Source organism: Erythrolamprus reginae, chromosome 2 (genome assembly GCF_031021105.1).
Source record: "Erythrolamprus reginae isolate rEryReg1 chromosome 2, rEryReg1.hap1, whole genome shotgun sequence".
NCBI classification, from domain to species: Eukaryota; Metazoa; Chordata; class Lepidosauria; order Squamata; family Dipsadidae; genus Erythrolamprus; species Erythrolamprus reginae.
The window spans coordinates 145,819,748-145,842,507 of record NC_091951.1 but is presented as its reverse complement, the minus strand read 5'-3'; the positions used below and the strand labels follow the sequence as shown (position 1 = coordinate 145,842,507).

The following is a 22,760-nucleotide window of genomic DNA, read 5'->3' as shown; positions in this document are numbered from 1 at the left end:
CTGGGAGTGGTGTAACGGGCCCGGCGAAATTGAACAATTAGGGGGGCCCGCAGTCGCATGACCCCCCCTCGTCTCAGTGGGAAGGGGCTGGCTGGGTGGAAAAGCAGTGAGCCATTCCCTCCCGACATTCCGTTCCCTCACTCACTCGCCTTTATTTTGCTGCCTTTTCATTCTATTATTCCCACGACCAACTCCGCGGGCGCCCACCCCCTTCGCCCACACTTCCCTTGGGAGTTGTAGTCTTTTCGAGGAGGCGGACTCAGCCGCTCTGCCTAGTAAAAATCACAATTTCTTTCGTTGCTTTTTCTTTCTTTCTCTATTTCTCTCTGGCTCTTTCATTCTTTTTTCTTTATCTTTCTTTCTTTCTTTCTCTTTCTTTCTCTCCTTCCTTCCCTCTTTCCATTTCTTTCATTCCCCCTCTCTTTTTATTTCTCTTTCATTCTCTTTCTTTCCTCTTTCTTTCTTTCGTTTCTTTTTCTTTCTTTCTCTCTTTCTCTCTTTCTCTCTTGCTCTTTCATTCTTTTTTCTTTTTCTTGCTTTCTTTCTTCCTCTTTCTTTCTCTCCTTCCTTCCCTCCTTCCATTTCTTTCATTCCCCCTCTCTCTTTTTATTTCTCTTTCATTCTCTTTCTTTCTTTCTTTCTCTTTCTTTATCTTTTTCTTTCTCTCTTTTACCTTCCCTTCCTCTATTTCTTCTTTTCTTTCTCCTTCCTACCTTCTTCCCTCCCTCCCTCCCTTCAGTCCTTCCTCTCTTACTCTCCCCTATCATAAGTTTCCTTCCTTCCTCTGTTCCTGTCCCTTCCCCCTTCCTTTCTTTCTTTCTTTCCTTCCCTCCCTCCATTTCTTGCTTTCCTTCTCCTTCATCCCTTCTTTCCTCCCTCACTCCCTTCTTTCACTCGTTCCTCTCTTACTCTCCCCTTTCACACCTTTCCTTGCTTCCTTTGCACCCTTCCTCTGTTCCTGTCCCTTCCCTCTTTCCTTCCTTCCTTCCCACCCTCCGTCCATTCATTCACCCATTCCTCTCTTGATTGCCCCTTTTACCATTCCTTCCTTCCTTCCTTCCTTCCACCCTCCCTCCTTCCTTCATAGCTCGCCCTTGCCTTTCTTCCCTTCCTTCCAGATGGGAGTGCCCCCTCAAGACACCCGCCCGACTGCTGGTACCCTGCTTTTTCTCTCCCCTCGTCCTTTCCAGCTCCTCGCCGGTGGCTGCCGGGTGTGGGATCCCCCTCCCCTCGCTAGAAAGCACATGGTTTTGTCAACAAGAAGGGAGAAGTGCCAAGGAGCCGTAAATAAGCCATGCCAGGAGGATCTTTCTTCCCCTTGTCACTCCCGCTTCTTTCTTTCTCCTGGACGAGTCCACACAATCGGCTTAACCCAGTTCCTGAAATAGCCTATGGCAGTGCTTCCCAACCTTGACAACTTGAAGATATCTGGACTTCAACTCCCAGCATTCGCTGGCTGGGGAATTCTGGGAGTTAAAGTCCAGATATCTTCAAGTTGCCAAGGTTGGGAAACACTGGCCTATGGGACCGCCTCGCTTGGTGTGAAGTGGGAAATGATCCCTGGGGGATGGAGTGGCTTGGCGACTTAAAATAGTTTTAAAATGGTGGGGGGGGGCAGACACTTAGGCTGTATGGGGTCCCAAAATTCCTGATGGTGGCCCTGAACACAGGGGACAAAGCTTCTCCACTCATCTGCTGCTCCCTGCTGTTTCCTAGCTTGTAAGGAAGCCAGGTTTAGATGGCGTCAGTGGATAGTTTCCTCCCAGTTCTAAAACCAGTTATAAAGCCAAGTTCTTGCAACTCTGGTGCAGTCTTCCCAGCAAGAGAGAGGTGTGAGGGCTCTTTCTTTACAGCTTGTAAAAAAAGCCAAGATGCTGGTTTAGGTTGTAGTGGCTCGGACAGGGCAGGCTCAGACAGGGGGAACAAACAGGCTCTGCAACAGACAAACAGCTATTTTTGTTTCTTTAATTCTTCCACAAGCCTCCTTATGGTCCTGGAGTCCACCAAAATCCCCAAGCTGTCCCTGAGCTACTCTGAAGTTAGGCACGAAGGTGGGGGGGGGGGGGGTGTCGCAGAGATGCCGCCAATAACACAGCGGACAAAGCTTCTCCGCTCATCCCCAAGGCAGGAGCTCAGCACGATTTGTCTTGGTACAAAGTGTTCTTTTTTAATTATCAAGAGCAAAATACCTTATCAAAGTTCTTCTGCTTCTTATCCAGAGCTGCACAAGCTGCATTGGACCTTTCCACGTCAATCATCAGGTCCTCCACTTCATTCTGCAACCTCTGCTTGGTCTTCTCCAGGGAAGCACATTTGGAATTCACAGCTTCTACATGTTCCTCAGCTTCCTGCAGACGCTGAGCAAGTTTTTTCCTGGAGCAATGAATGACCAACCGTTAGCAATGCTTAGAAAATATAAAAGGAAGAAAAGTTCACCATCGTATGATATGCATAAAGACGGCACACACTTCTCTATTATTGGCATGGAAATTATTTCATGTTCAAGCTTTTTAAGAGTTATGCAAATCATTTCTGTATTATACAAATTATTTCATGAATCACTAATTTGTCATGCAGGACAGATTGAAAACCTTTTGAAAATAAGAGGAGAATGGCAAACTCTATAATAGTTTATTGGAGAATGGCAAACTCTATAATAGTTTAAATAATTAAGATTAATTTTTATTTTTATATTGACTTGTTAACATTTCAGACTTAAAGTATCTCATGCAGATATGCAACATTTGAATTCCCAATGATTGATACCAAATTATAAAATGTTTGAGCTGTTTTCATGAAATGTATTGCTTTAATGTGATATAAAATAATAATTGTGATTATCATTTATACTTCCATGTTCTTATTTGATGTCTCATGAATCCTCACACAAATCCCTCATCAGATTCAAATACCAAATAATATGCTGTTTAAACTTTAATTATATGAATAAATTAAAACTAAAGACATTTCGCTCTAAATGGATAATCAGCATAGAACTTGGATTTGAACTTATTAAATTTTCAAAAAGTGAATTATATTTATATGGGCTGTTGCAATGAATTACTATTTTAATTTACAAAAGGTCATGAAATTATTACATAAAATATTTTACAGAGATGTGCTCAGTCTATACAGATACCATTTTTATACCTCATTTGTCCTTAAATGCAATGCTTTTTTATGTTTTCCATAAAAAACATTATTCTGGATTAGTTATTTTGCAAGATATGGAGTAATTTACAACAATCCTGCAACATTTATTTTTACTACAAAACTATTCCAAGTCCTACGTACTTGGCCTCCTCTAACTCTTCAGTGCGCTGAATTGCATCAGTCTCGTATTTGGTTCTCCATTGGGCAACCTCGCTGTTGGCTTTGGACATGGCTCGCTGTAGCTCAGCTTTGGCTTCCTGCTCTTCCTCAAATTGTTCCCGGAGTAAATCACAATCATGACGAGCTGATTGCAAGCCATGAGCCAGTGCATTTTTAGCCTAAAAAAAATTAAAACGTCTTAAATGCTTTCCCCAAATTAAATGGTGGCATTATTAACAGCTCCCACTTGTGTTATTTTTTATTTCAGGTTTGTTTTTTGACCTTTAGAACGTAAATCTTTCAATTGTTCACTTTTTAAAAAAATATGGGAGTCACACATATTACTGGCAATCCTGCTTTGTAACAGTGAAAGAGAAAAGCACCCTTAAGCTACTTTAACCAGGAAGTTATTGAAGGATACAAGTCAGTAATATTTTTCCCCTGCAGATCTTCACCTAATACAAACCTTTATTTCCTCTTCAAGTTGCCTCTTCAATTCTTCAATCTGTTGGGTGAAGCCTTGTTTGCCTCTTGAGAATTGGGAAATCAGAGAGTCTTTTTCTTCCACTTGGCGGGCAACTTCACCTGAGAAGCAGAAAACAGAAGACAGGAGGTTAACATGGCTGAATTAATTGTTCGAGACATATACTGATGAATAGCAGCTAGTGGAAAATGTTAAAGCAGAGATACATGGCATTTTGATATTAGTTGAGCTGTTTCTAATATCTTACCGAACAATACTTGTCACCTAAAATACAAATTTTGGAGTGGGACCTCTCATATCATGTGATACCTCTGATGTTATAAAATTTGCATGCCTCATCAAAGGCAGAAATGTGAAACATAACTTGCAGCAAGAAAGAAAACCAGGACCATTTCCTTATAGGAGTAGCTTTGTTGTGGTCTACAGTACTTAATTTAGTAAAGCCATTGGTATTTGTGACACATTTTTAACTGTTCACATGACTGAGTTTCATGTTTAATGAATAAAAGAGATGAGGAGGAGGAGGATGGTGATGATACAACTTTATTATGGTCACAGATAAAAAATAGACAAAATTATCACTGTTTACAATAGTATTAAAAGTTAGTACTATTAATAATAGTAATAATAAGTAATAACATCCATAATAATAAAATATATGGTATCGAACAGTATGGCTCTGTTTGACTCTTCTGAGCTTACTTTACCCGCAAACTCAAATACTATTAGTGCCATGTGAAATAAATCATTCCTAAAATAATTCATCATTTCTTCTTACCTGCTTCTGTCTGCAAGCGAGCTTTCTGGGCAGAAAGGTCATTAATTGTACGCTGCTGCTCTTCTGACTTTGCTTTAATCTCACTCAGCTGATCTTCCAAGGACCGGGATAATTTCTCAAGAGTTGACTGAAATCAGCAAATAGAAATATATTGAACTATTCTGCAAACTACTAAATGAGAACTTTGAATATCTGGAAGGTGATATGGAACTGCATTAAGCAGATAGCATAGAATGTAGAGTAGTAATTCATATTGGATGAGACTGCGTATACTACATAGCATCTGTTTTATAAACAGTGCATTGGCTTTCAAGTACAATTCAAAGTGTGAGTGGTAACCCATAAAGCTTGTTATGACTTGGCATCTACGTTTCTGAAGGAATGCCTATTCTGCTTGGAATAGAATGGGCATTGAGCCAGAGCAATGATTTTAAGAGTGACATCCTTGAATGATGTCAGTATGGAGAAGCATGAGCATCCTGCTTCTTGGTCTATGCCCCCAGTTTAGGAATATTTTACAGCTAGAGATTTGAATGAAGGCCTTCCTGACAATTACCCAGATGGTACTAAAGACAGATCTTTCCTCTACACCTAAAGAGAAATTGTTAAATCCAAAAAACTACCATTGAACATAGTAATTGAACAACTTTATTAATTAGTAAAGCATGTCACACTTCTAAGAGGATGCAATACTTCTTACAATTGTCTCTCATGCAGGAAAACACCTATACCTTGGTTTTAGAGACAGATTCCATATTGCTTGCAAGATCATCAATCTCCATCTTCAGTTCACTCTTCTCCTTCTCCAATTTCTGCTTCACTCGCTGTAAGTTATCAATTTGCTCTGCATATTCAGCTGCACTATCTGCATGCTTCTTGCGAAGGGCAGCAGAAGTGGCTTCATGCTGCAAGGTGGCCTCTTCAAGGTCCCGGCGCATTTTCTGAAATTCTGCCTCACGTTTCTTGTTCATCTCAATCTGAGCTACAGTTGCTCCACCAGCTTCCTCCAGACGCTCACTGATCTCCTCAAGTTCCCTGGAGAGATCAGCCCGGTGTTTCTCTGCTTTGGCGCGAGATGCACGTTCTGCTTCAATTTCCTCTTCCAATTCTTCAATACGAGCCTAGAAAAAAGAAAATAGCCATGAATCTTGAAACTGGCTTCCAGATAGCTGAATTCTCCATTCATGAAGGAACCACTGCATGACAGACCTGCAGCTCCTTGATCTTCTTCTGAAGCTGGGAGCCCATGGCCTGTTCATCTTCAATTTTGCTCTGCAGTTGGCTGATTTCAAAGTCTTTCCTTTTTATAACAAAATATAATGGTTATTATGCTAAATGTAAACAAGACTCCATTTAGCACACAAAGGTCTGTCATAATATTCACTACTACTTACTTCTTCAGCTTTTCATCCAGCTGCTGCTTATCATTTTCCAAATCCATTGTTGTTTCCTGAGCTAGCTTCAAATCCCCTTCTAGCTTCCTCTTAGCTCTTTCAAGGTCCATGCGAAGTTTCTTTTCTTGCTCCAAGGACCCTTCAAGCTGAAGACAAAGAGATCAGAATGATTGTGTCATACCTCAGCAGTCTACCTCAGACCAATTCTGATCATCTCTGGCGATGATAGCGCACTTACATCATCCACTTGCTGTTCCAGCTTGGTCTTTGCTTTGGTCAGAGTGTTCACTTTGTCCTCTTCTGCCTGCAGATCATCCAAGGTCTGTTGATGGGCCTCTTGCAGGGCTTTCTTCTCCTTGGTCAGTTTGGCAATGGTCTCGTCCAAGACCGCCATCTCTTCAGTAAGGTTTTTCACCTTTAAATGTTGAGCAGACAGGGTTAAAATATTCTATGTATTCTGAAATGGCAATAGTGGGTGGTAAGTTTAATTTCAGTATATTCTTTCCAATACCTTATTTTCTGTAGCATGCTTCTCCTTTTCAACCTTGGCCAATGTCAGTTCAAGATCATCAATGTCTTTCTTCAGTTCTGAGCATTCGTCCTCCAATTTCCTCTTCTTGGCTGTCAGTTCAGCATTCATTTCTTCTTCATCTTCAGCTCTCTCAGTGAGCTCCTTAATTTTAGCTTCCAGTTGGATTTTGGTTTTGATCAGTTGATCACATCTCTCCTCAGCATCTGCCAAGCCATCAGCTTCCTGTAAGTACCAAAAGAAAAGGGGTTAGTAAAAATATTTTATCTTCTTATTTTCTTAAATAATCAAAGGAACAGTTCTAGATATATGTTCATACTGAACCTAATACTAGCATATTGTTACATAAGCAAATGCAGATAGTCCTTGACTTACAGCAGTTCATTTAGTGATGCTTAGAAGTTACAACATTTAAAAAAGTGACATGAATATTTCACACTTACAACTGTTGCAGCCTTCCTGAGATGTCATTATCAAAATGCAAATGCTTGGGAACTGATTCATATTTAGGACAGTTGCAGTGTCCCAAGGTCATCTGATCCCCTTTTGCAGCCTTCAGAAAAGCAATGTCAATGGGAAAGCCAAATTCACTTAACAATCATGTCACTAACTTAACAACTACAATGATTCACTTAATTGTGGCAAGAAAAGTCATGCAATGGGGCAAACTCATGTAACAAAAGTTTCTCTTAGCAACAGAAAGTTGTGCTCAATTGTGGTTGTAAGTTGAACACATTTTTCTTTTTTTTTTTAAAAAATGAAAACATTGTGCTTTGAAGAGTTTTATAATGAATAACCTCAAAGCACACTCTTGAGCTATTTTCAGCTCTCTTTGGGTTTCATAATGCTTATAGTCTGAAATTCCTTATAAAAAAACCTATCTTCCTGATTCCTATTTTCTTTCTAAGATCAATTTTCTTGGCAAAATCATTGTGGGATGAAAGTTCTGGTTTTCATTTCCTGCACAACACAATAAACAGGGTACAATCTTAGATGTAGGACACTTAAAACATTTAAGAAATGTGTTTTGGTTAGCTCTGGCCCAGCTCCTGCCCCAAGGAATGTGCAGATGGATGTGGGGGAAACATCCACATGCCGCAGGCCTGTTTTGCTCCTGATGGAATCTGCCGATGAAGCCTTCTCTGACCAAGGAAGCATGAGTGACAGGGAAGAGGGGAGTTTGGCAGACATCCCAGGAGGAGATCAATCATCTGTATCATCCCTGGATTCTGAACAAGAATTAATGACACATCCACACATGCGTAGAGTGATGCATAGGAGACAACAACTGAAGGATTATTACAAGAGAAAATGAGGCCACCTGTGGTTGGGTGGGGCTGTTGTAATTAGTGCTATAGATAAAAGTGCAACCTGGTGTTTTAGCCTCATGGCAGTTTATCTGATTCATTGTTTCGTCAAGATCGTGGTTTTTGTGCTGTTCAAGATTGTGTGTGGACTCTCTGAACTTTAGAATTAGACTCAATTTCCCAGTTATTGGGTGAGCAATTGGATTGCATTTAACCTGTGCCTTGTGTGTACCAGAAAATCCCTTTGGCATTTAAAAAGGGAGCTGTTTCTGTTTTTCTGTTTATAAAAACTTTTGGGTTTTCCTTTTATCGTGTGGTGTGTGTCTTCCTGGACTAATTACCCTGTAATTATGGGCGATTGAAACACGCTGGCAGAACAGAAAGTAGATTCACTTTTATGCATTTTGCAGTTTTCTAAATGCACCCCATGTTATCTTTTGTGTTCAAATAACTGAATTGTAGGAAACACAACAAGAAGAAATAAGATGCAGATATTTGTAACGGTCTCAGATATGTTCTGATTATAATTGATTTGACCCTTACTAACAAAACAATTCACAAAATAGAATGGTGGGGTGAGCAAAAGTACAGCACATCACTGAAGTGGAACATGATGTAGCTGGAGGGGAAAAGGTTTGAAGTATGACTGTGGAGGAGTGGGGGGGAGAGATATACATGGAAACAGGAGACACTATTGAGAAACAATGAATAGATCAATAAAACCAAAAAAAGAGGCAAAGTTTTTTAAAATGTTTTTTTTAAAAAAATTGTGATTTCTCCTGTATTTCTATTTGTAACTTAATATCTATTAGCTCAATGATGTATGAAAATAAATAAACAAACTAAAAATAATTTCATTGCGAGATTTTCTGCAGTTTTATTATTATTACCTGTTAGTACTGTGTCTAAACCGTTGGGTTGTTAATATATAAACAAGTTAACAATATATGGTTGTATGGATTAATGTAACCTAGCTTTAAAATGTATGCTATGTTCTGATTGGCTGTATGCCCTGTTTCTATGTGCATGTCCTTGATAACTCAAGGGCTGCTCTGCACACACTTTAACACGTCTTACACATAATCTGTACCTATGGACCTCAGAATAGGTTTATGAGTACAAAAAGTTCTAATGTCAGCAAAATTCTTACAGATTGGACTTGGAGCTGCAAGTCATTTTTCTCTTGCACCAGGGACACCATTTTTTCTTCTAGTTCCTTCACTTTGGCTTCTGCCTTGGCAAGACTCTCCTTTGTTTTGTCAAACTCTTCCTTCATGTTGGCCATTTCCTTCTCTGACTCTGCACTCTTCAGCAGAGGCTTGATCTTGAAGTACAATTTCATCCAAGGCCAGTGCTTCACGTTCATGAATGAACGAACATTATACTGAATAGTGAAGATGGATTCTCTGGAAAGAGAGTAAATAAAAATTTAAGCATAATTCTACTATCAGATTGAGATAGTACTATTTATTTATTTATTTATTTATTTGATTTCTATGCCGCCCAATCCCAAAGGACTCAGGGCGACTGATGTATTTGTGATATACTGTCACGTTGTACTCATAGCCTCATTACATTAATGTCATTATGAGCCTTTATTATATAAAAAATATCTACCTCCTTTCCATCATTTTCTTGAACTCTGATCTCATTAGAAAGCCACGGCACACAGCTTGGGTACGTGTAATAAGCTGAGCCAACTTATCATCTCTCATTTCTTCTAGAAGACCAAGAAGGCCAGCTTTGAAGAACACCTTGAGGGAGAAGAAAATGCAAAGTGTCAGGCCTTTTCAAATAAACCCAATTTTCAAACTTTTTGAGACAGGTGGTAATTTTACCTTGGTATGACCAAATCTATATTGAGTATGGTCTACATCAATCGATCCAAGAAGTTTCTCAGAAGCCTTCTTACTATCCATGAATTGTCCCTCTGGGATAGCACTTGCATTTAATATTCTATATCTGTTGGAAGAAGCATAGTTTATATTTTTAAAAACATTAAAAGATTCTAGCTTCAAGGATTATGAGAGTTAGTGTTACAAATATGAGAGGCATAAAATTGAAGAGGACTAATATTTAGCAGACCAACCTCTGTTTGAAGTCACCATAAATGATCCTGCTAGGGAATCCCTTTCTGCAAATTCGGATGCCTTCCAGCACACCATTACATCTCAGTTGGTGCAAGACAAGCTCGTGTTCCATAGTACCTTAAACAACATTGGAATGTATTGGCAGTATAGAATTGAACTCAAATATACTAATGCTGCTTCATGCATAATACAACTATATAGTTCTTACCAGGAGTTTTAGTTTCATTGGGGATGAGGCACCGCACAAAGTGAGGGTGAGTGCTCCTCAGATTGCTCATTAGCTTGTTTAAATTTTCCTGTAGGGTCAGAAATATTTGTGGCATTTAAAGTAGAGTTCATAACTATCAATACTTTTTTAAAGAACAGGCTTTAAATTATCTATGCCACCTTTCTCCTACAGTTTAACATGGCATTTATAGCAATTTTGCGTCAGGTGTGATCACCATAATAATCCCCATAAAGTAAATAAGGTTGAGAAGCTACAGACCAGCTTCAATACACCATTGATTTGAAACCTGGTTCTTTCATAATCCAACATTTTAACAATCGTATGGGGCTCGGTAATTGAGGGAACAATGAAAGGGAAAATCTGAAGCAAAATCAAGCAATATTGACTATGCTTTTTTCAGGCTTTTATATTGTGTAGTTTTGGAGCTCTGAGTCATTCTTTCAGAGGAAGGAACTCAGGACTAGATTTTTAAAAATTTATTTTAAATAGATTTTTTTTTAATCAGACTGTACTAATAATAAAATTGTGCTTACCCTAAAAAGAGCAGATACAGTCTGGAAAGAAGACCCCTTCTTCTTTCCACCTTTCTTGCCACCACCCTCTAAAGAAGAAAATATAAAAATATATTATGGAATTTAAATGTTGTTGACAAAATACATGTTTATTTATTTAGATTTGAAAGGTATGTTCTTTAGATAGGTTCTTACCAACATCTGCAGGGCGATCGGCATAGAGTAATGCCAAGGTCTTCATGGATGATTTCTGGAACAGCTGAATGACACTTTCATTCAATGGGTCCTTGTTTTTTTCCAGCCAGCCACTAATGTTGTAATCCACAGTGCCAGCATAATGCACAAGAGAGAAATGAGCTTCTGCTTTACCTTTCCCAGGCTTGGGTTTTTCAAAGTTCTTGCATTTGCCAAGGTGCTGGTCATAGAGCTTGTTCTTGAAAGAGGTGTCTGTTGCCTTAGGGAACATGCACTCTTCTTCCAGGATAGAGAAAATGCCCATGGGCTGGAGAGAGTAAGACAGATAGATCACTGCAAGAAATACTCTTCATTGTAACAGAAATGAAACTGCTCATACTCAGCATTTAGGAATTGTTAACTGTAGCAAGATGGAATTAATCATTCATTAATTTTACAGATGTGTATTTCATATTAGGCTTAGAATATATAATCTAATAATCTATATAATCTTAGATGCTTAATTTTTTTTTATTTTTATAAGACCTTCTCAATGAGCTCAATGCAGGCAGCCAAGTCCATCCCAAAGTCAATGAATTCCCAGTCAATTCCTTCTTTCTTGTACTCTTCTTGCTCCAGGACAAACATGTGATGGTTGAAAAACTGTTGCAGTTTCTCATTGGTGAAGTTGATGCAGAGCTGCTCCAAGCTGTTGAACTTGGGAGAGAAAAAAGGAAGAATTTGTTTTTAAAACACACAATGTATTAACCATTCTTAATTTTGGTGTTCTAATGTTTAATTATAAAGTATTTTTCATCTGTTTGTCTATGTAATATCAGCATTATGCTGAGTTATAAAAAAATTCTTCTAAGTTTCTGCATTAAGCCCGTAACTATTATCCTGAACAATAATTATAAATACTATAAATAGAACAGAATAGAATTTGTTTATTGTCCAAGTGTGATTGGACACACACGGAATTTGTCTTGGGGCATAAACAGAATGATACTAATTTTTGACTAAATAAAATTGATATATGTTAATTATGCAAATATGGATGGAACTGTTAATTAAATTACTTACTTTCTTGGTCATGAGTTTTCTAATACATTGCAGAGCTTCCCCAAACTGGCTAGCTGTTCAATTCTGAATATATGTGTGATCAATTATATGCATGTGCATATTGACACATTTTTAGAAGTTTGCTGCAATGTTCTTTAAGTTGAAAATTGCAACTAAAAAAATTTCTGATAGGGAGAATTTCCACAATTTAAATGACTATCTTACCCAAATTTCTTTACCTATTCAAAACGATACCAATAAAATTAAATAAAAAATTCTTTGCAAAATTACATAGTATAATTTCTAAATTTGTATGGGGAGGGAAGAAACCAAGAATAAAGCTTAAATGGCTACAGGATAAGATTAAACAAGGCAGATTTGTACTCCCAGATTTTGAAACCCACTACTAAACAACAATACTGTTTTGGATTAAAGACTGGATAGAGGTCAAAAATCAAAGCCTGTTAGCTTTGGAGGGACACGATATTTTAAAAGGGTGGCACAGATTCTTATAGAATGGGAAAAATAAAATTCCAACATATTTCAAAAATCATATAATTAGAGATTCATTATTGACGATATGAATAAAAATCAAGAGGGAACACTATATAAAAATACCAAGATGGTACTCCAGTATGGAGTCACTGACACCTCCAAACATTCTTCAGTTAAAAAAATAGTAAACTATAATAAGATATTAGATGACAGAGGTAATATCAAAACAAGACAACAATTGGAAGAACAAAATATTATTATTGATTGGTGGCCATATTCACAAATCCAGATGAAATGGCAGAAAGACAAAAGAAATAATGGAATCCAGGAAAAAGATACAACATTAGACAAATTGATATTAGGTCAAGAAAAAAACTTTATAACTAGGACATATAGCTTTCTAATTGAATATAAAATGGAAAATGAAATATTTAAGGGAAACATGATCAGCTGGGCAAAAAATGTGGGACATACAATATATTTAGAACAATGGGAATCAATGTGGAAAAATTATAAAATCTATTTCATATTAAAAAAATATTCAAAAAATGTTCTACAGATGGCATCTTGCAACAGCTAGAATAGCAAAAATGTATCCAAATTTAAAACCAAATTGTTGGAGGTGTAGAAATAAGAATGGAATGTTTTTCCATCTATGATGGACATGCCCCAAAATAAAAGAAGTATGGAAAAAAGTTAAACTATGGATTTTTGAAATGACTAAAATTAAACTGACATTAAAAGCAGAAACCTTTCTTTTAGGCATAATAAATTGGAAAATTAAAAAAAAAAGATTATTACTATTTGATACAGCATATTATTACAGCAATCAGAATTACTATAGCCCAAAATTGGAAAAAAGAGGAAACACCATCAGAAAGAGTGATGATTTAAAAAAATATGATTGTGCAGAAATGGATAGATTGTCCCAAAAACTCAAGGATATAGAAGAATCAAAATACTATGAAATTTGGGAAAAAAAATTATGACTGGGTAGACAAAAGAAGAGATAATAGTTGTAAATAAATTTGATGTTCCCAGAATCAATCCAACACATAAGATTAAGATCAAACTAATCTGACCTTAGATTAACTGAACTACAGAACAAACATATGGTAACCACTGATGTCACAGGCCATATAATGAAACAAAAAAAAGGAACTGTACGAATAACAGTTCATTTGGGAGGGGGGTATGTTCTGGCAATTTTGCAGTTTGTTTTATAGGATGTAAGTACAATATTTCAACAAACAATAAGTATATTGTAAAATGATAGATCATGTACTGCCTTATATATCTGCCTTTTAACGCTTGTATAATAAAAACTATTTTAAAAAAAATCTAAGTCTATGTTAAGAACTATCAAAAACATTTCAGTTTCTCATTGGTAAAGTTGATGCATAGCTGCTCCAAGCTGTTGAATTAGACAATACAAAGTATTTTGAAAATAACAATTATCTTCACCAATGTTCCTTTCTCTAGGCTTTCATAAATATTTTAAGGTATATGTGAATGTACAGATATCTGAGCTCCTTCTTGAATCAGTTCTGTTCATCATATTCTTCACTGTTAAACCATTATTTTCAATATGCTCTGTCATCACTGCCTTCAGTACTTTGAAAGCCTATATCTTTGCCACAGCTGACTTGAATTTATGATCCACACTCTTCCTGCCAAAATATTTTACAATTTCTTCTCTGTGCCAGATATTTCTATTTAAATCATCCTTCCAGTCAACAACTCAGAAATTATTTGTCTACTTTAAGGCCTTTGCATTCAGAATATTGTTGAATGGAACTGCTTAAAACCTGTATTTTACAATATAAATAACACATTGTTACTCTCCAACACTATGCCATCAAGGGCCAATTTCCTTACATCGAAGATCTCGAATCCAGCAATGTCCAACACTCCTATGAAGTGCTGCCTAGCCTGTTTGGTGTCCAACTGCTGGTTGATACGAATAACCATCCATAGAAACATCTTCTCAAAAACAGACTTGGCCAAAGCACCAACACTGTTGTACACCTATGTAGAACAAAAGGGATTTTATCAGCATATAACTGGGCCAATGATCCACTTTCTAGGAAACCTTTTCTTGTTAATCCTTACCTGCTGAACAGTTTGACCCTTGGTGACAAATTCATTGCCAACTTTGACTCGGGGGTAGCAGAGAGCTTTGAGCAAATCTGCTGAGTTGAGGTTCATGAGGTAGGCAGCCTTGTCCGCAACTGAGCACAAAAACAAGAGGAAAGATTTGCAGGTGTGTGTGTGTGTTGTGTTTGCCCTTCCCTACTCTGCTCTGCCCTGACTTGTGGTACACTCTCCCCTCAGAGATGAGATAGGCACAGTTTCCTGGCCTTCAGGAAAGACATGGAAACATGGACCAGCAGGCTTGCACGGGGTGCACAGGAGCATGCAGTCATGAAGTTGATTAGCACCCTAAAATCTCTCTCCCCAATTTTTAATTAATGTTTAAAAATGCTTGCCTCTTTTAAATTTTATATACAATGTTCCCTCGATTTTCACGGGGGATGCGTTCCAAGACCGCCCTCGAAAGTCGAATTTCCGCGAAGTAGAGATGCGGAAGTAAATACACCATTTTTGGCTATGGACAGTATCACAAGCCTTCCCTTAACACTTTAAACCCCTAAATTACCATTTCCCATTCCCTTAACAACCATTTACTCACCATTATTACTGGTACTCACCATTGAATAAGACAGTTAGTGATTCTGATATTTATAAACATAATTATTTATTAACAATAATTATTTTTCTGTTATTTATTTGCAAAAAATTATTAGTTTGGCGATGACGTATGACGTCATTGGGCAGGAAAAACCGTGGTATAGAAAAAACCCCGTGAAGTGTTTTTTAATTAATATTTTTTTAAAAAACGTGGTATAGGCTATTCGCGAAGTTTGAACCCGCGAAAATCGAGGGAACACTGTACTGTTTTTATGTTTTGAATATTTATTTGTACAGTCTCCTGTACAGAGATGGATAATTTTAAAAATGAATGAATGAATGAATGAATGACACGCTTTACAAGAAATAAACACACACAAAAAGTAGACCGTATTTTCTTGCTGAATTTTTCTGTGTCCAGAAGGGAAGGAATACTTATGCCTATCTGAATATAAATTAGCTTCCTAAGGTTAAATGAAAACTACTGCTAAATGACAACATTTGGACATCCCTTTTTGCTTATTTAATTTCAAATTACATATTACAATACAGGTGGTCCTTGCTTACCAACCATTTGTTCAGCGGACATCCAAGGTGATGACAATGCTGAATAAGGAAACTTGTGACCAATCTTCAAAGTTGTGCCCATTGCAACCTCCCTGTGTTCATAATGAAGATACTTGCTAAACAGCATGGATTTACAATGGTCACAGCATCTCACAGTCACATGGTCAACATTTGTGATCCTCACAGCAAGCTTCCAACAAGCAATGTCAATGGAAAAGCTGGCAGAAGTCACAAGTCCTAGTCACATGCCATCACATTTAGGGGCCTGCAGTGGTTTACTTAACAACAACAGCTAAAATTGATAACCTGCCATTGTTACGTCAGGCATAGTCATGATTTTTCACTTTATAACCATGCCACTTAGCAACAAAGTTGTCAGTCCCAATTCTGGTGAGTGAACAAAGATTGCCTGTATATATTAGTGTGCTATAAAAACAAACAATGTTTACTTTATGTGCATAGGACAATGGAAGAAAGCATTATTTTCAAATCCTAACTTATTGTCTCTGCAGTACTGAAGTCAAGTCAGATTAATTTCCTACAAGGTGTATCCAGGTCTATCTGCAATGTTTATTCCTTAGTATAAGTATTACATATAAAAACTGCACAAAATAGTAATTAACATATTATGTCTTTTCTACATAATTTGTCATTTACAAATTCATTGCTGACTATGTGTATCAGTCATTTTAATATCAGAAAGATGGCGGGTGGGGCAGTCTAGAGAAGAAATTCCCTGGCTTTAGCACAACTATGAAGCTTATTTATCTTCATTCAAGTTACCAGATCATTTCCTATGAAGTTATTAGAGATGTGAAGGGATGTTTCAGTTAAATGACTAACAACACAAATATACACTCTCAGAAGTTAGCTCCTCCACAGCCTTAGGAAGACATTCTTATGCATTAAACTTCAGCTGTTTGGATTAAAACAGCTGAGCTTCAAAAGAGATTTTGTTTGATTTGGTTTGGGCAGGTAATTCCATGACCAACTGTGAAAATACCTTCCGTGCCGTCTGGCTCCGCCTGCTCCTCTCGCTGCTTCTGCTTGAACTTCATGTTCCCATAGTGCATGACGGCTCCCGTCAGCTTGTAAATGGCTGTCTTTTCTTCAGCATTGAAGCCCAGGACGTCAATGGCGCTCTGGCAAGGGAATGAAGATAAGTAACTATTCTTCAAATTAGTTCAACCTAGAATACAGTAATCTATTTTAAAATATTTATAGGTATTTGTATCATTTACATCTGTAGCCATCAGCTCTTCTTGATCATTTATGCTGGCAACCGTGATTTCTCCTTGGCTTACAAACTGAAAGTCATATGGGTTCGTGGTGATCAGGAGCAACTCTGAATGAAAAATAAAACTTGCTTTATTCAAGACAGAAATCATTAATGATTCAACCCCAACAAGAGGTAGTGGCTGTGGGTTTTGCCTCCCAAGGACAACCCCAGCTGTCCATCCATTACCCGGGGGGACTCTTGACCCCCTCAGAGAGGGTCTGCAACTTGGGCATCCTCCTCAATCCACAGCTGAGCTTAAAATACTACCTCTCAGCTGTGGTTAGGGGAGTGTTTGCTCAGGTTCGCCTGGTGTACCAGTTGTGGCCCTATCTGGACAGGGAGTCTCTCCTCATAGTTTCTCATGCCCATATCACCTCGAGGATCAACTACTGCAATGCTGTCTACATGGGCCTACATTGAAGAACATTTAGAGATTTCAGTTAATCCAAAATGCAGCTGGGAGAGCTGTCATTACCTAGGTTTGCCCATGTATCTACATCACTCCACAAGCTGCATTGGCTGCCCAGTTGGTCTCCAAATGCAGTTCAAAATGTTGGTTACCTGGGCCAAGTTACCTATGGGACCATCTCTAGCCTCACATATTCCAATGACTGGTCAGAACCCACAGAGTCTGCCTTCTCCAGGTCCCATCGGCCAAGTAATGCCAACTGGCAGGCCCTAGGGGATGGGCCTTCTATGTAGTGGCTCCAACCCTCTGGAACCAGCTTCCCCCAGAGATTCAAACTGCCTTCAGTCTCCTGGCCTTCTGGAAGGCTTTAAAAACTCACTTGTGCCTGCTCCGGCTGTTAATTTTGAAGATGATTGGGATATGAATAAGTGTGAGTGTGTAGGTTTGTATGGTTTTAAATAGGTTTTAGATTAATAAGTATTTAATATTGGACTTTGTATTTCAATTCAATTCCTAGTCTGGCCCTCCGGTGCCCTGGAGAGTAAAGAGGGGATCACTTTATTCTCCAGGGCATTGGAGGGCCGGACGAGGAACAACGGCTGGAAGCTGACCAAGGAGAGATTCAACCTGGAAATAAGGAAGAACTTCCTGACGGTCAGAATGATCAACCAGTAGAACAACCTACCAGCGGACGTTGTGAACTCCAATACTATGGACATTTTAAAGAGGAAATTGGACTGCCATTAGGCTGGGATGCTATAGGGTTCCTGCTTAGGCAGGGGGTTGGACTTGATGACCCGCATGGTCCCTTCCAACTCTAACTATAAATAAATAAATAAATAAATAAATGAATGAATGAATGAATGAATGAATTTGTTTTTATATTTTGTACCTTTATATGTTGTACGCCGCACAGAGTCCTTGGAGTAGGGTGGCATATAAGTTCGATTAAATAAATAAAATAAATAAATTTATGGCAACCATGGGATCAAAGTTAGCATATTGTCATGGGAAGAGTAAAAATATGCTTTTTACCGATCAGTTCTGGCTTCTGGTTAGACATGATCTGATAAAAGATGTGGTAGCTCCTTTCAGCCTTGAGCTGGAAGGTAACTCTGGACTTCTCCAGCAGATCTGGCAAGAAAGGACAAACAAACAAGCAAATAATGTGAGAAAGAAAAGGGAGGAGAGAAGGAAAAAATAATTAGGTGGAAGAAACCCCCTACAATGTAAACCCCTTGCATGCAAGCAGAATCTCTTACATGTTTCAATATCAGCAGAAGCCAGCTTGCCTGTGGCACCAAAATGGATTCTTATAAATTTGCCCTTTAAAGAACAAAAGGAATATTATCACAAATCCAATGCTGCATCTTCTGTGTATTTCTACATCGTGCCAAGTTTCAACATGAAACTTACAAAACGTGACGAATTGTCATTCCTGACAGTTTTAGCATTTCCAAAAGCCTCCAGCAAGGGGTTGGCACTGATGATTTGATCTTCAAGGGTGCCCTGAAAAGTAATATTACTGTCAGATTCTGTATCATCAAAAATGTAATCACCTGTCATTCTTTTCTGACAGACAAGCTACCTGCATTTTGCCTTGTTGGGCTGGCTCTTCCTTTTTCTTGTCAGAAGCGGCTGCAACTGTTGCAAAGTACTGAATTACACGTTTTGTGTTCACAGTCTTTCCAGCACCAGATTCTCCACTGTTGACCAGAGGGGTAAACAAAATGTTAAGATGTAGTTCCTCCTCTCCACAACTGAAATGTGAGCTCCCATTACTGAAGAGCAAGCAAGCTAGGACATCAAAAGGATATAAAACCCACGTGACATGGTCACCCACTTTGAAACTTACAAAGTTTACTTGTTGAAATATATTATGCATTTACTGGTCTAACAGTAAAAGTATAAAATGAGATATTTGAAGGAGCAGCTAACCAAGGTGAGGTTCTATGGAAGTCTACAAGTATCTTAAGAAATTATTATTTAACAATTTGGAGTACTCTACCATAAAACAAATACAGAGCTTAATAAGAAAATGAACTTACGTGATCAGGACAGACTGATTCTCACGATCTGGAAAAAAACATTTTAAAAATCACAGTGTTTTTTAAAAAAAATTATAGTTCCCTATGAACTTTCATGAACTGAATGGGAGTTCAAGCAAAATTAAAACTGTCCACTTAAGCACTATGCCTCTTAAAGAAGAAATAGCCCTGAAAAATCAAACATCTATTATAAATGTTGCAATAATGACAAAATATGTGAATATTATGCAATGGAATGTGTCATGAATGAAAGTTAACTATACAGGTGGAATATTCCCTAATCAGTCAAATTGAGGAATTTCTATAAAGCATTCCTTTTAGCTATAACAGCATTTCTCTGCACTTTTAGAGAAATATAATATGAAGCTATAGACCATAGGCTTTATTGAACATTCTCTATAAATTGGCAGTTCCATGCACTTCTTTGTATATAATTCCCCTCACTTGTACAAAGAATATCCTATGTGAATGTTACTGGCAATTCAGGAGCAGTTATATTTCGGGTGCACAAGATATTATACTCAGAATTTAGCCCTATATGCAAATGATTGTAACAATTAATCTATTGGAATTATAAAATATAGGAAACTACAAATTAATAAAATTGACTGTAATTTTACAATACAGAATGATACGGGAAAAAGTTTGTTAAAATTAATCAAGCATTAGTATCCTGTCTGTCTGTTCTGCAAGGGTATTTAACTGATTTAGTCAATCATGCTGGGGAAAATTTAAGACCTGGACATATAAAGACTGTATGTGTTCAGACTCAGAGGCCTGGCAGACACATCAAGCTTCATCTTCATCTTTAAGATTTTCAGAAACTGAGATTCTATATCTTGGGGGAGTAGATAATTGTTTCAGAAACTAGTGGTAAAGCAGGAAATGGAATCCAAATCTAGAATTTGCTCTTAGTCTCAGTGGGGAATTTGACCTATACAGTACTGTTATCATACCCATTGAATATTGTTTATGACACATTTCATATTTCTTTCTCTTCAATAATAAATCAAGCAATTAAGCTGCGGGAAAATTATTAGTATCATTAAATTATTAATTTCTATAATTCCACATGATTAAAAACATTAAGCATCTGACCTAAAGGCCACATTGTGTAGGAAGCCCATTGAGGTGACTCATAAACATATTCTCTTTCTTTCTTAATTAACCATTTACTTACCAGTTAACATGAACTGATACGCATTATCAGAGATGGAGAAGATATGAGGAGGGGCCTCTTGACGCTTTTTCCCCCTATATGCATTAACCACCTCTGGATTATACACTGGAAGCCACTTGTAGGGGTTAACAGTGACACAGAAAAGACCTGAGTAAGTCTGCAAAAAATAAAATAGAATTTGTTTAATCAACTTTGTCTTTTGCTGAAAATTTATTCAAAAAGCATCTTCAATAAAATATTTATTTAAAAATCTAACCCTAACCTTAACATAAACAAATATATAAATATATAACATCTGTTTCTTTGAAACATCAGGAAAGGAAGACATAATTTAGAAACAAGCACTGAAGTTATTCTGAATTAGAGCAGGGGCTACTAATGAATTGATTAACAGTAAACAGGAGAACTTAACGTTAGTTATTTGATATAAATGATTCTTAGGAGGTCTTAAAACCATAAAAGGATAGAAAAATACCACCATAGAATATACTTACATAGATCATCCAGGCTGCATAACGCTCTTTGAGATTATACAGGACTGCAGGTTCATGGAGATGGGTCATCATGGCCATGTCCTCAATTTTGTCATATTTGGGAGGATTCATGGAAAAGATCTGATCATCTTTCACTGTAACAGTCTAAGGAGGAAAGAACAGGCCTGCATACATCAACTTAGGAAATGCAAAGAATAAAACTATAGTAATTGCACTTTATTGTCTCTGCTCAATCCATGAGATCTTGCACAATGAACATGTTATGGGACCTGTCTATGAAACAAGGTCATCTAGTGGGACATTCTATCAGAGTGCCTGTTCTATTGAACTTCATTCCCCCTGAGATTCTGGCTTTGCTTTAGGACCTTGACAACCCAGTTCTTTCCCTTGGGCTGTGGGCCAGAACTCAAAAATGGAAGCGTTTTGAAGGAACTAAACACTGAACTGTGTACTTTACCTTCTGGATGTTGATGGAAATTTGCTTATAAGGATTAGGCAACTATAAAAATCAGTCGAACAAATAAGCAAATGTTGATATTTTACTTACTTCTGCAGCTTCAGTCTTGACAGTAACTTTCCCTGCATCCCTACTCTGGACACTGCCTTTCACGTAAGCGACTTTAGGATCCACCACAAACACTGAATTCTTGGCATCAAAGGGCTTATTTTGAGACTCAATTCTTTCCTTTTCTGTCTTTCGAAGAAAAGGGGCAGCTTCCCCAAAGGCTGCCATTTCAGCATCCGATGCCATGGCTACAGTTTATGTTGCACAAAAAGAGAACTAAAGGAAAGAAACACACAAGCCATGAAAATGCGGGGATCCTTATTAACTTTGCTTTTGCCCCCCCCCCCCCCACACACACACCATGGAATTTGTATCTGTTCTTTGATTTGAACCAAAGCATCTTATTAAGTGGGAATAAAAGATTTTACATTGTACACAAATATTGAATTTCATGTCATAAATCTTTTCATATCCATGAGATCTGTTCCATTATTCATGATACTGGATTATGTAAACCACTGAGACTGAAAGAGCAGCTAGAATTCATCCACTAAATTACCTGATGGATGCAAACTTTGCTTATAATTAAGTTTAAGTTTAAGTTTTATTGGATTTATATGCCACCCCTCTCCGAAAACTCAGGGCGGCTAATTGTGACTTGCCCAGGTAAATAAAAGGCAGAATATAAATTAATCAATTAAATATACTGTACATGAGATATTTAGATAAGAAAAAATTGGGAAACATATTAAAATAGAGATACTAAATTTAAAAAATAAGGATACTATAATCTATCTTGATTGTGCTCACTTGAACAGTATATTTTAAATGAAATGTCCTAATAGTTATAAGTTATAAGTTTAGTTTATATCATTATTTTCCATATTTAAATTATCATTAAATTATTTACTGTTTTCCATTGGTATCATGCATAAACAATTGGACTTTGAAATTTATTAAAATCCAATTCAGGAAACTTAAATTTCTTTCTCTGGAAGTTCACTTAAATTTGGGTATGCAGCTTGCTTGGCTAAAGTAGAAAGTATCAACTATTGGAATTTGAAACATTTCAATTATTATTATTATTGCACTATTATTTCCCTCTGGTCAACAGTAGGCCAACACAGAGAGGCACTTTAAAATAATTATGTATTTCCTACAACATAGTTAATTTTCAGCACAAACTGTGCCTTAAGGGAAATTTCATGTCAAAATCTTTTG

General features: G+C 37.4%; 1 protein-coding gene across 1 annotated transcript in view; it reads right to left on the bottom strand.

The window, feature by feature from the left end:
• Positions 1–21,785, bottom strand: part of LOC139161092 (myosin-1B-like) — a 31,530-nt gene extending 9,745 nt beyond the window's left edge. The window contains exons 1-29 of the mRNA XM_070739787.1: positions 21,582–21,785; positions 21,035–21,178; positions 20,541–20,697; positions 19,361–19,388; positions 18,901–19,018; positions 18,729–18,821; positions 18,575–18,638; positions 18,348–18,446; positions 16,866–16,969; positions 16,628–16,766; positions 14,479–14,597; positions 14,245–14,394; positions 11,356–11,526; positions 10,831–11,137; positions 10,657–10,724; positions 10,103–10,190; positions 9,894–10,011; positions 9,643–9,766; positions 9,422–9,558; positions 8,955–9,210; positions 6,480–6,722; positions 6,207–6,383; positions 5,969–6,114; positions 5,784–5,874; positions 5,306–5,695; positions 4,575–4,701; positions 3,779–3,897; positions 3,295–3,491; positions 2,190–2,373 (exon numbers count right to left, since the gene is read on the bottom strand). Of these exons, the coding sequence (XP_070595888.1) occupies positions 2,190–2,373; positions 3,295–3,491; positions 3,779–3,897; positions 4,575–4,701; positions 5,306–5,695; positions 5,784–5,874; positions 5,969–6,114; positions 6,207–6,383; positions 6,480–6,722; positions 8,955–9,210; positions 9,422–9,558; positions 9,643–9,766; positions 9,894–10,011; positions 10,103–10,190; positions 10,657–10,724; positions 10,831–11,137; positions 11,356–11,526; positions 14,245–14,394; positions 14,479–14,597; positions 16,628–16,766; positions 16,866–16,969; positions 18,348–18,446; positions 18,575–18,638; positions 18,729–18,821; positions 18,901–19,018; positions 19,361–19,388; positions 20,541–20,697; positions 21,035–21,178; positions 21,582–21,785 (4,362 nt within the window). The remainder of the gene's footprint in view (positions 1–2,189; positions 2,374–3,294; positions 3,492–3,778; positions 3,898–4,574; positions 4,702–5,305; positions 5,696–5,783; positions 5,875–5,968; positions 6,115–6,206; positions 6,384–6,479; positions 6,723–8,954; positions 9,211–9,421; positions 9,559–9,642; positions 9,767–9,893; positions 10,012–10,102; positions 10,191–10,656; positions 10,725–10,830; positions 11,138–11,355; positions 11,527–14,244; positions 14,395–14,478; positions 14,598–16,627; positions 16,767–16,865; positions 16,970–18,347; positions 18,447–18,574; positions 18,639–18,728; positions 18,822–18,900; positions 19,019–19,360; positions 19,389–20,540; positions 20,698–21,034; positions 21,179–21,581) is intronic.
• Positions 21,786–22,760: the final 975 nt, after the last annotated feature.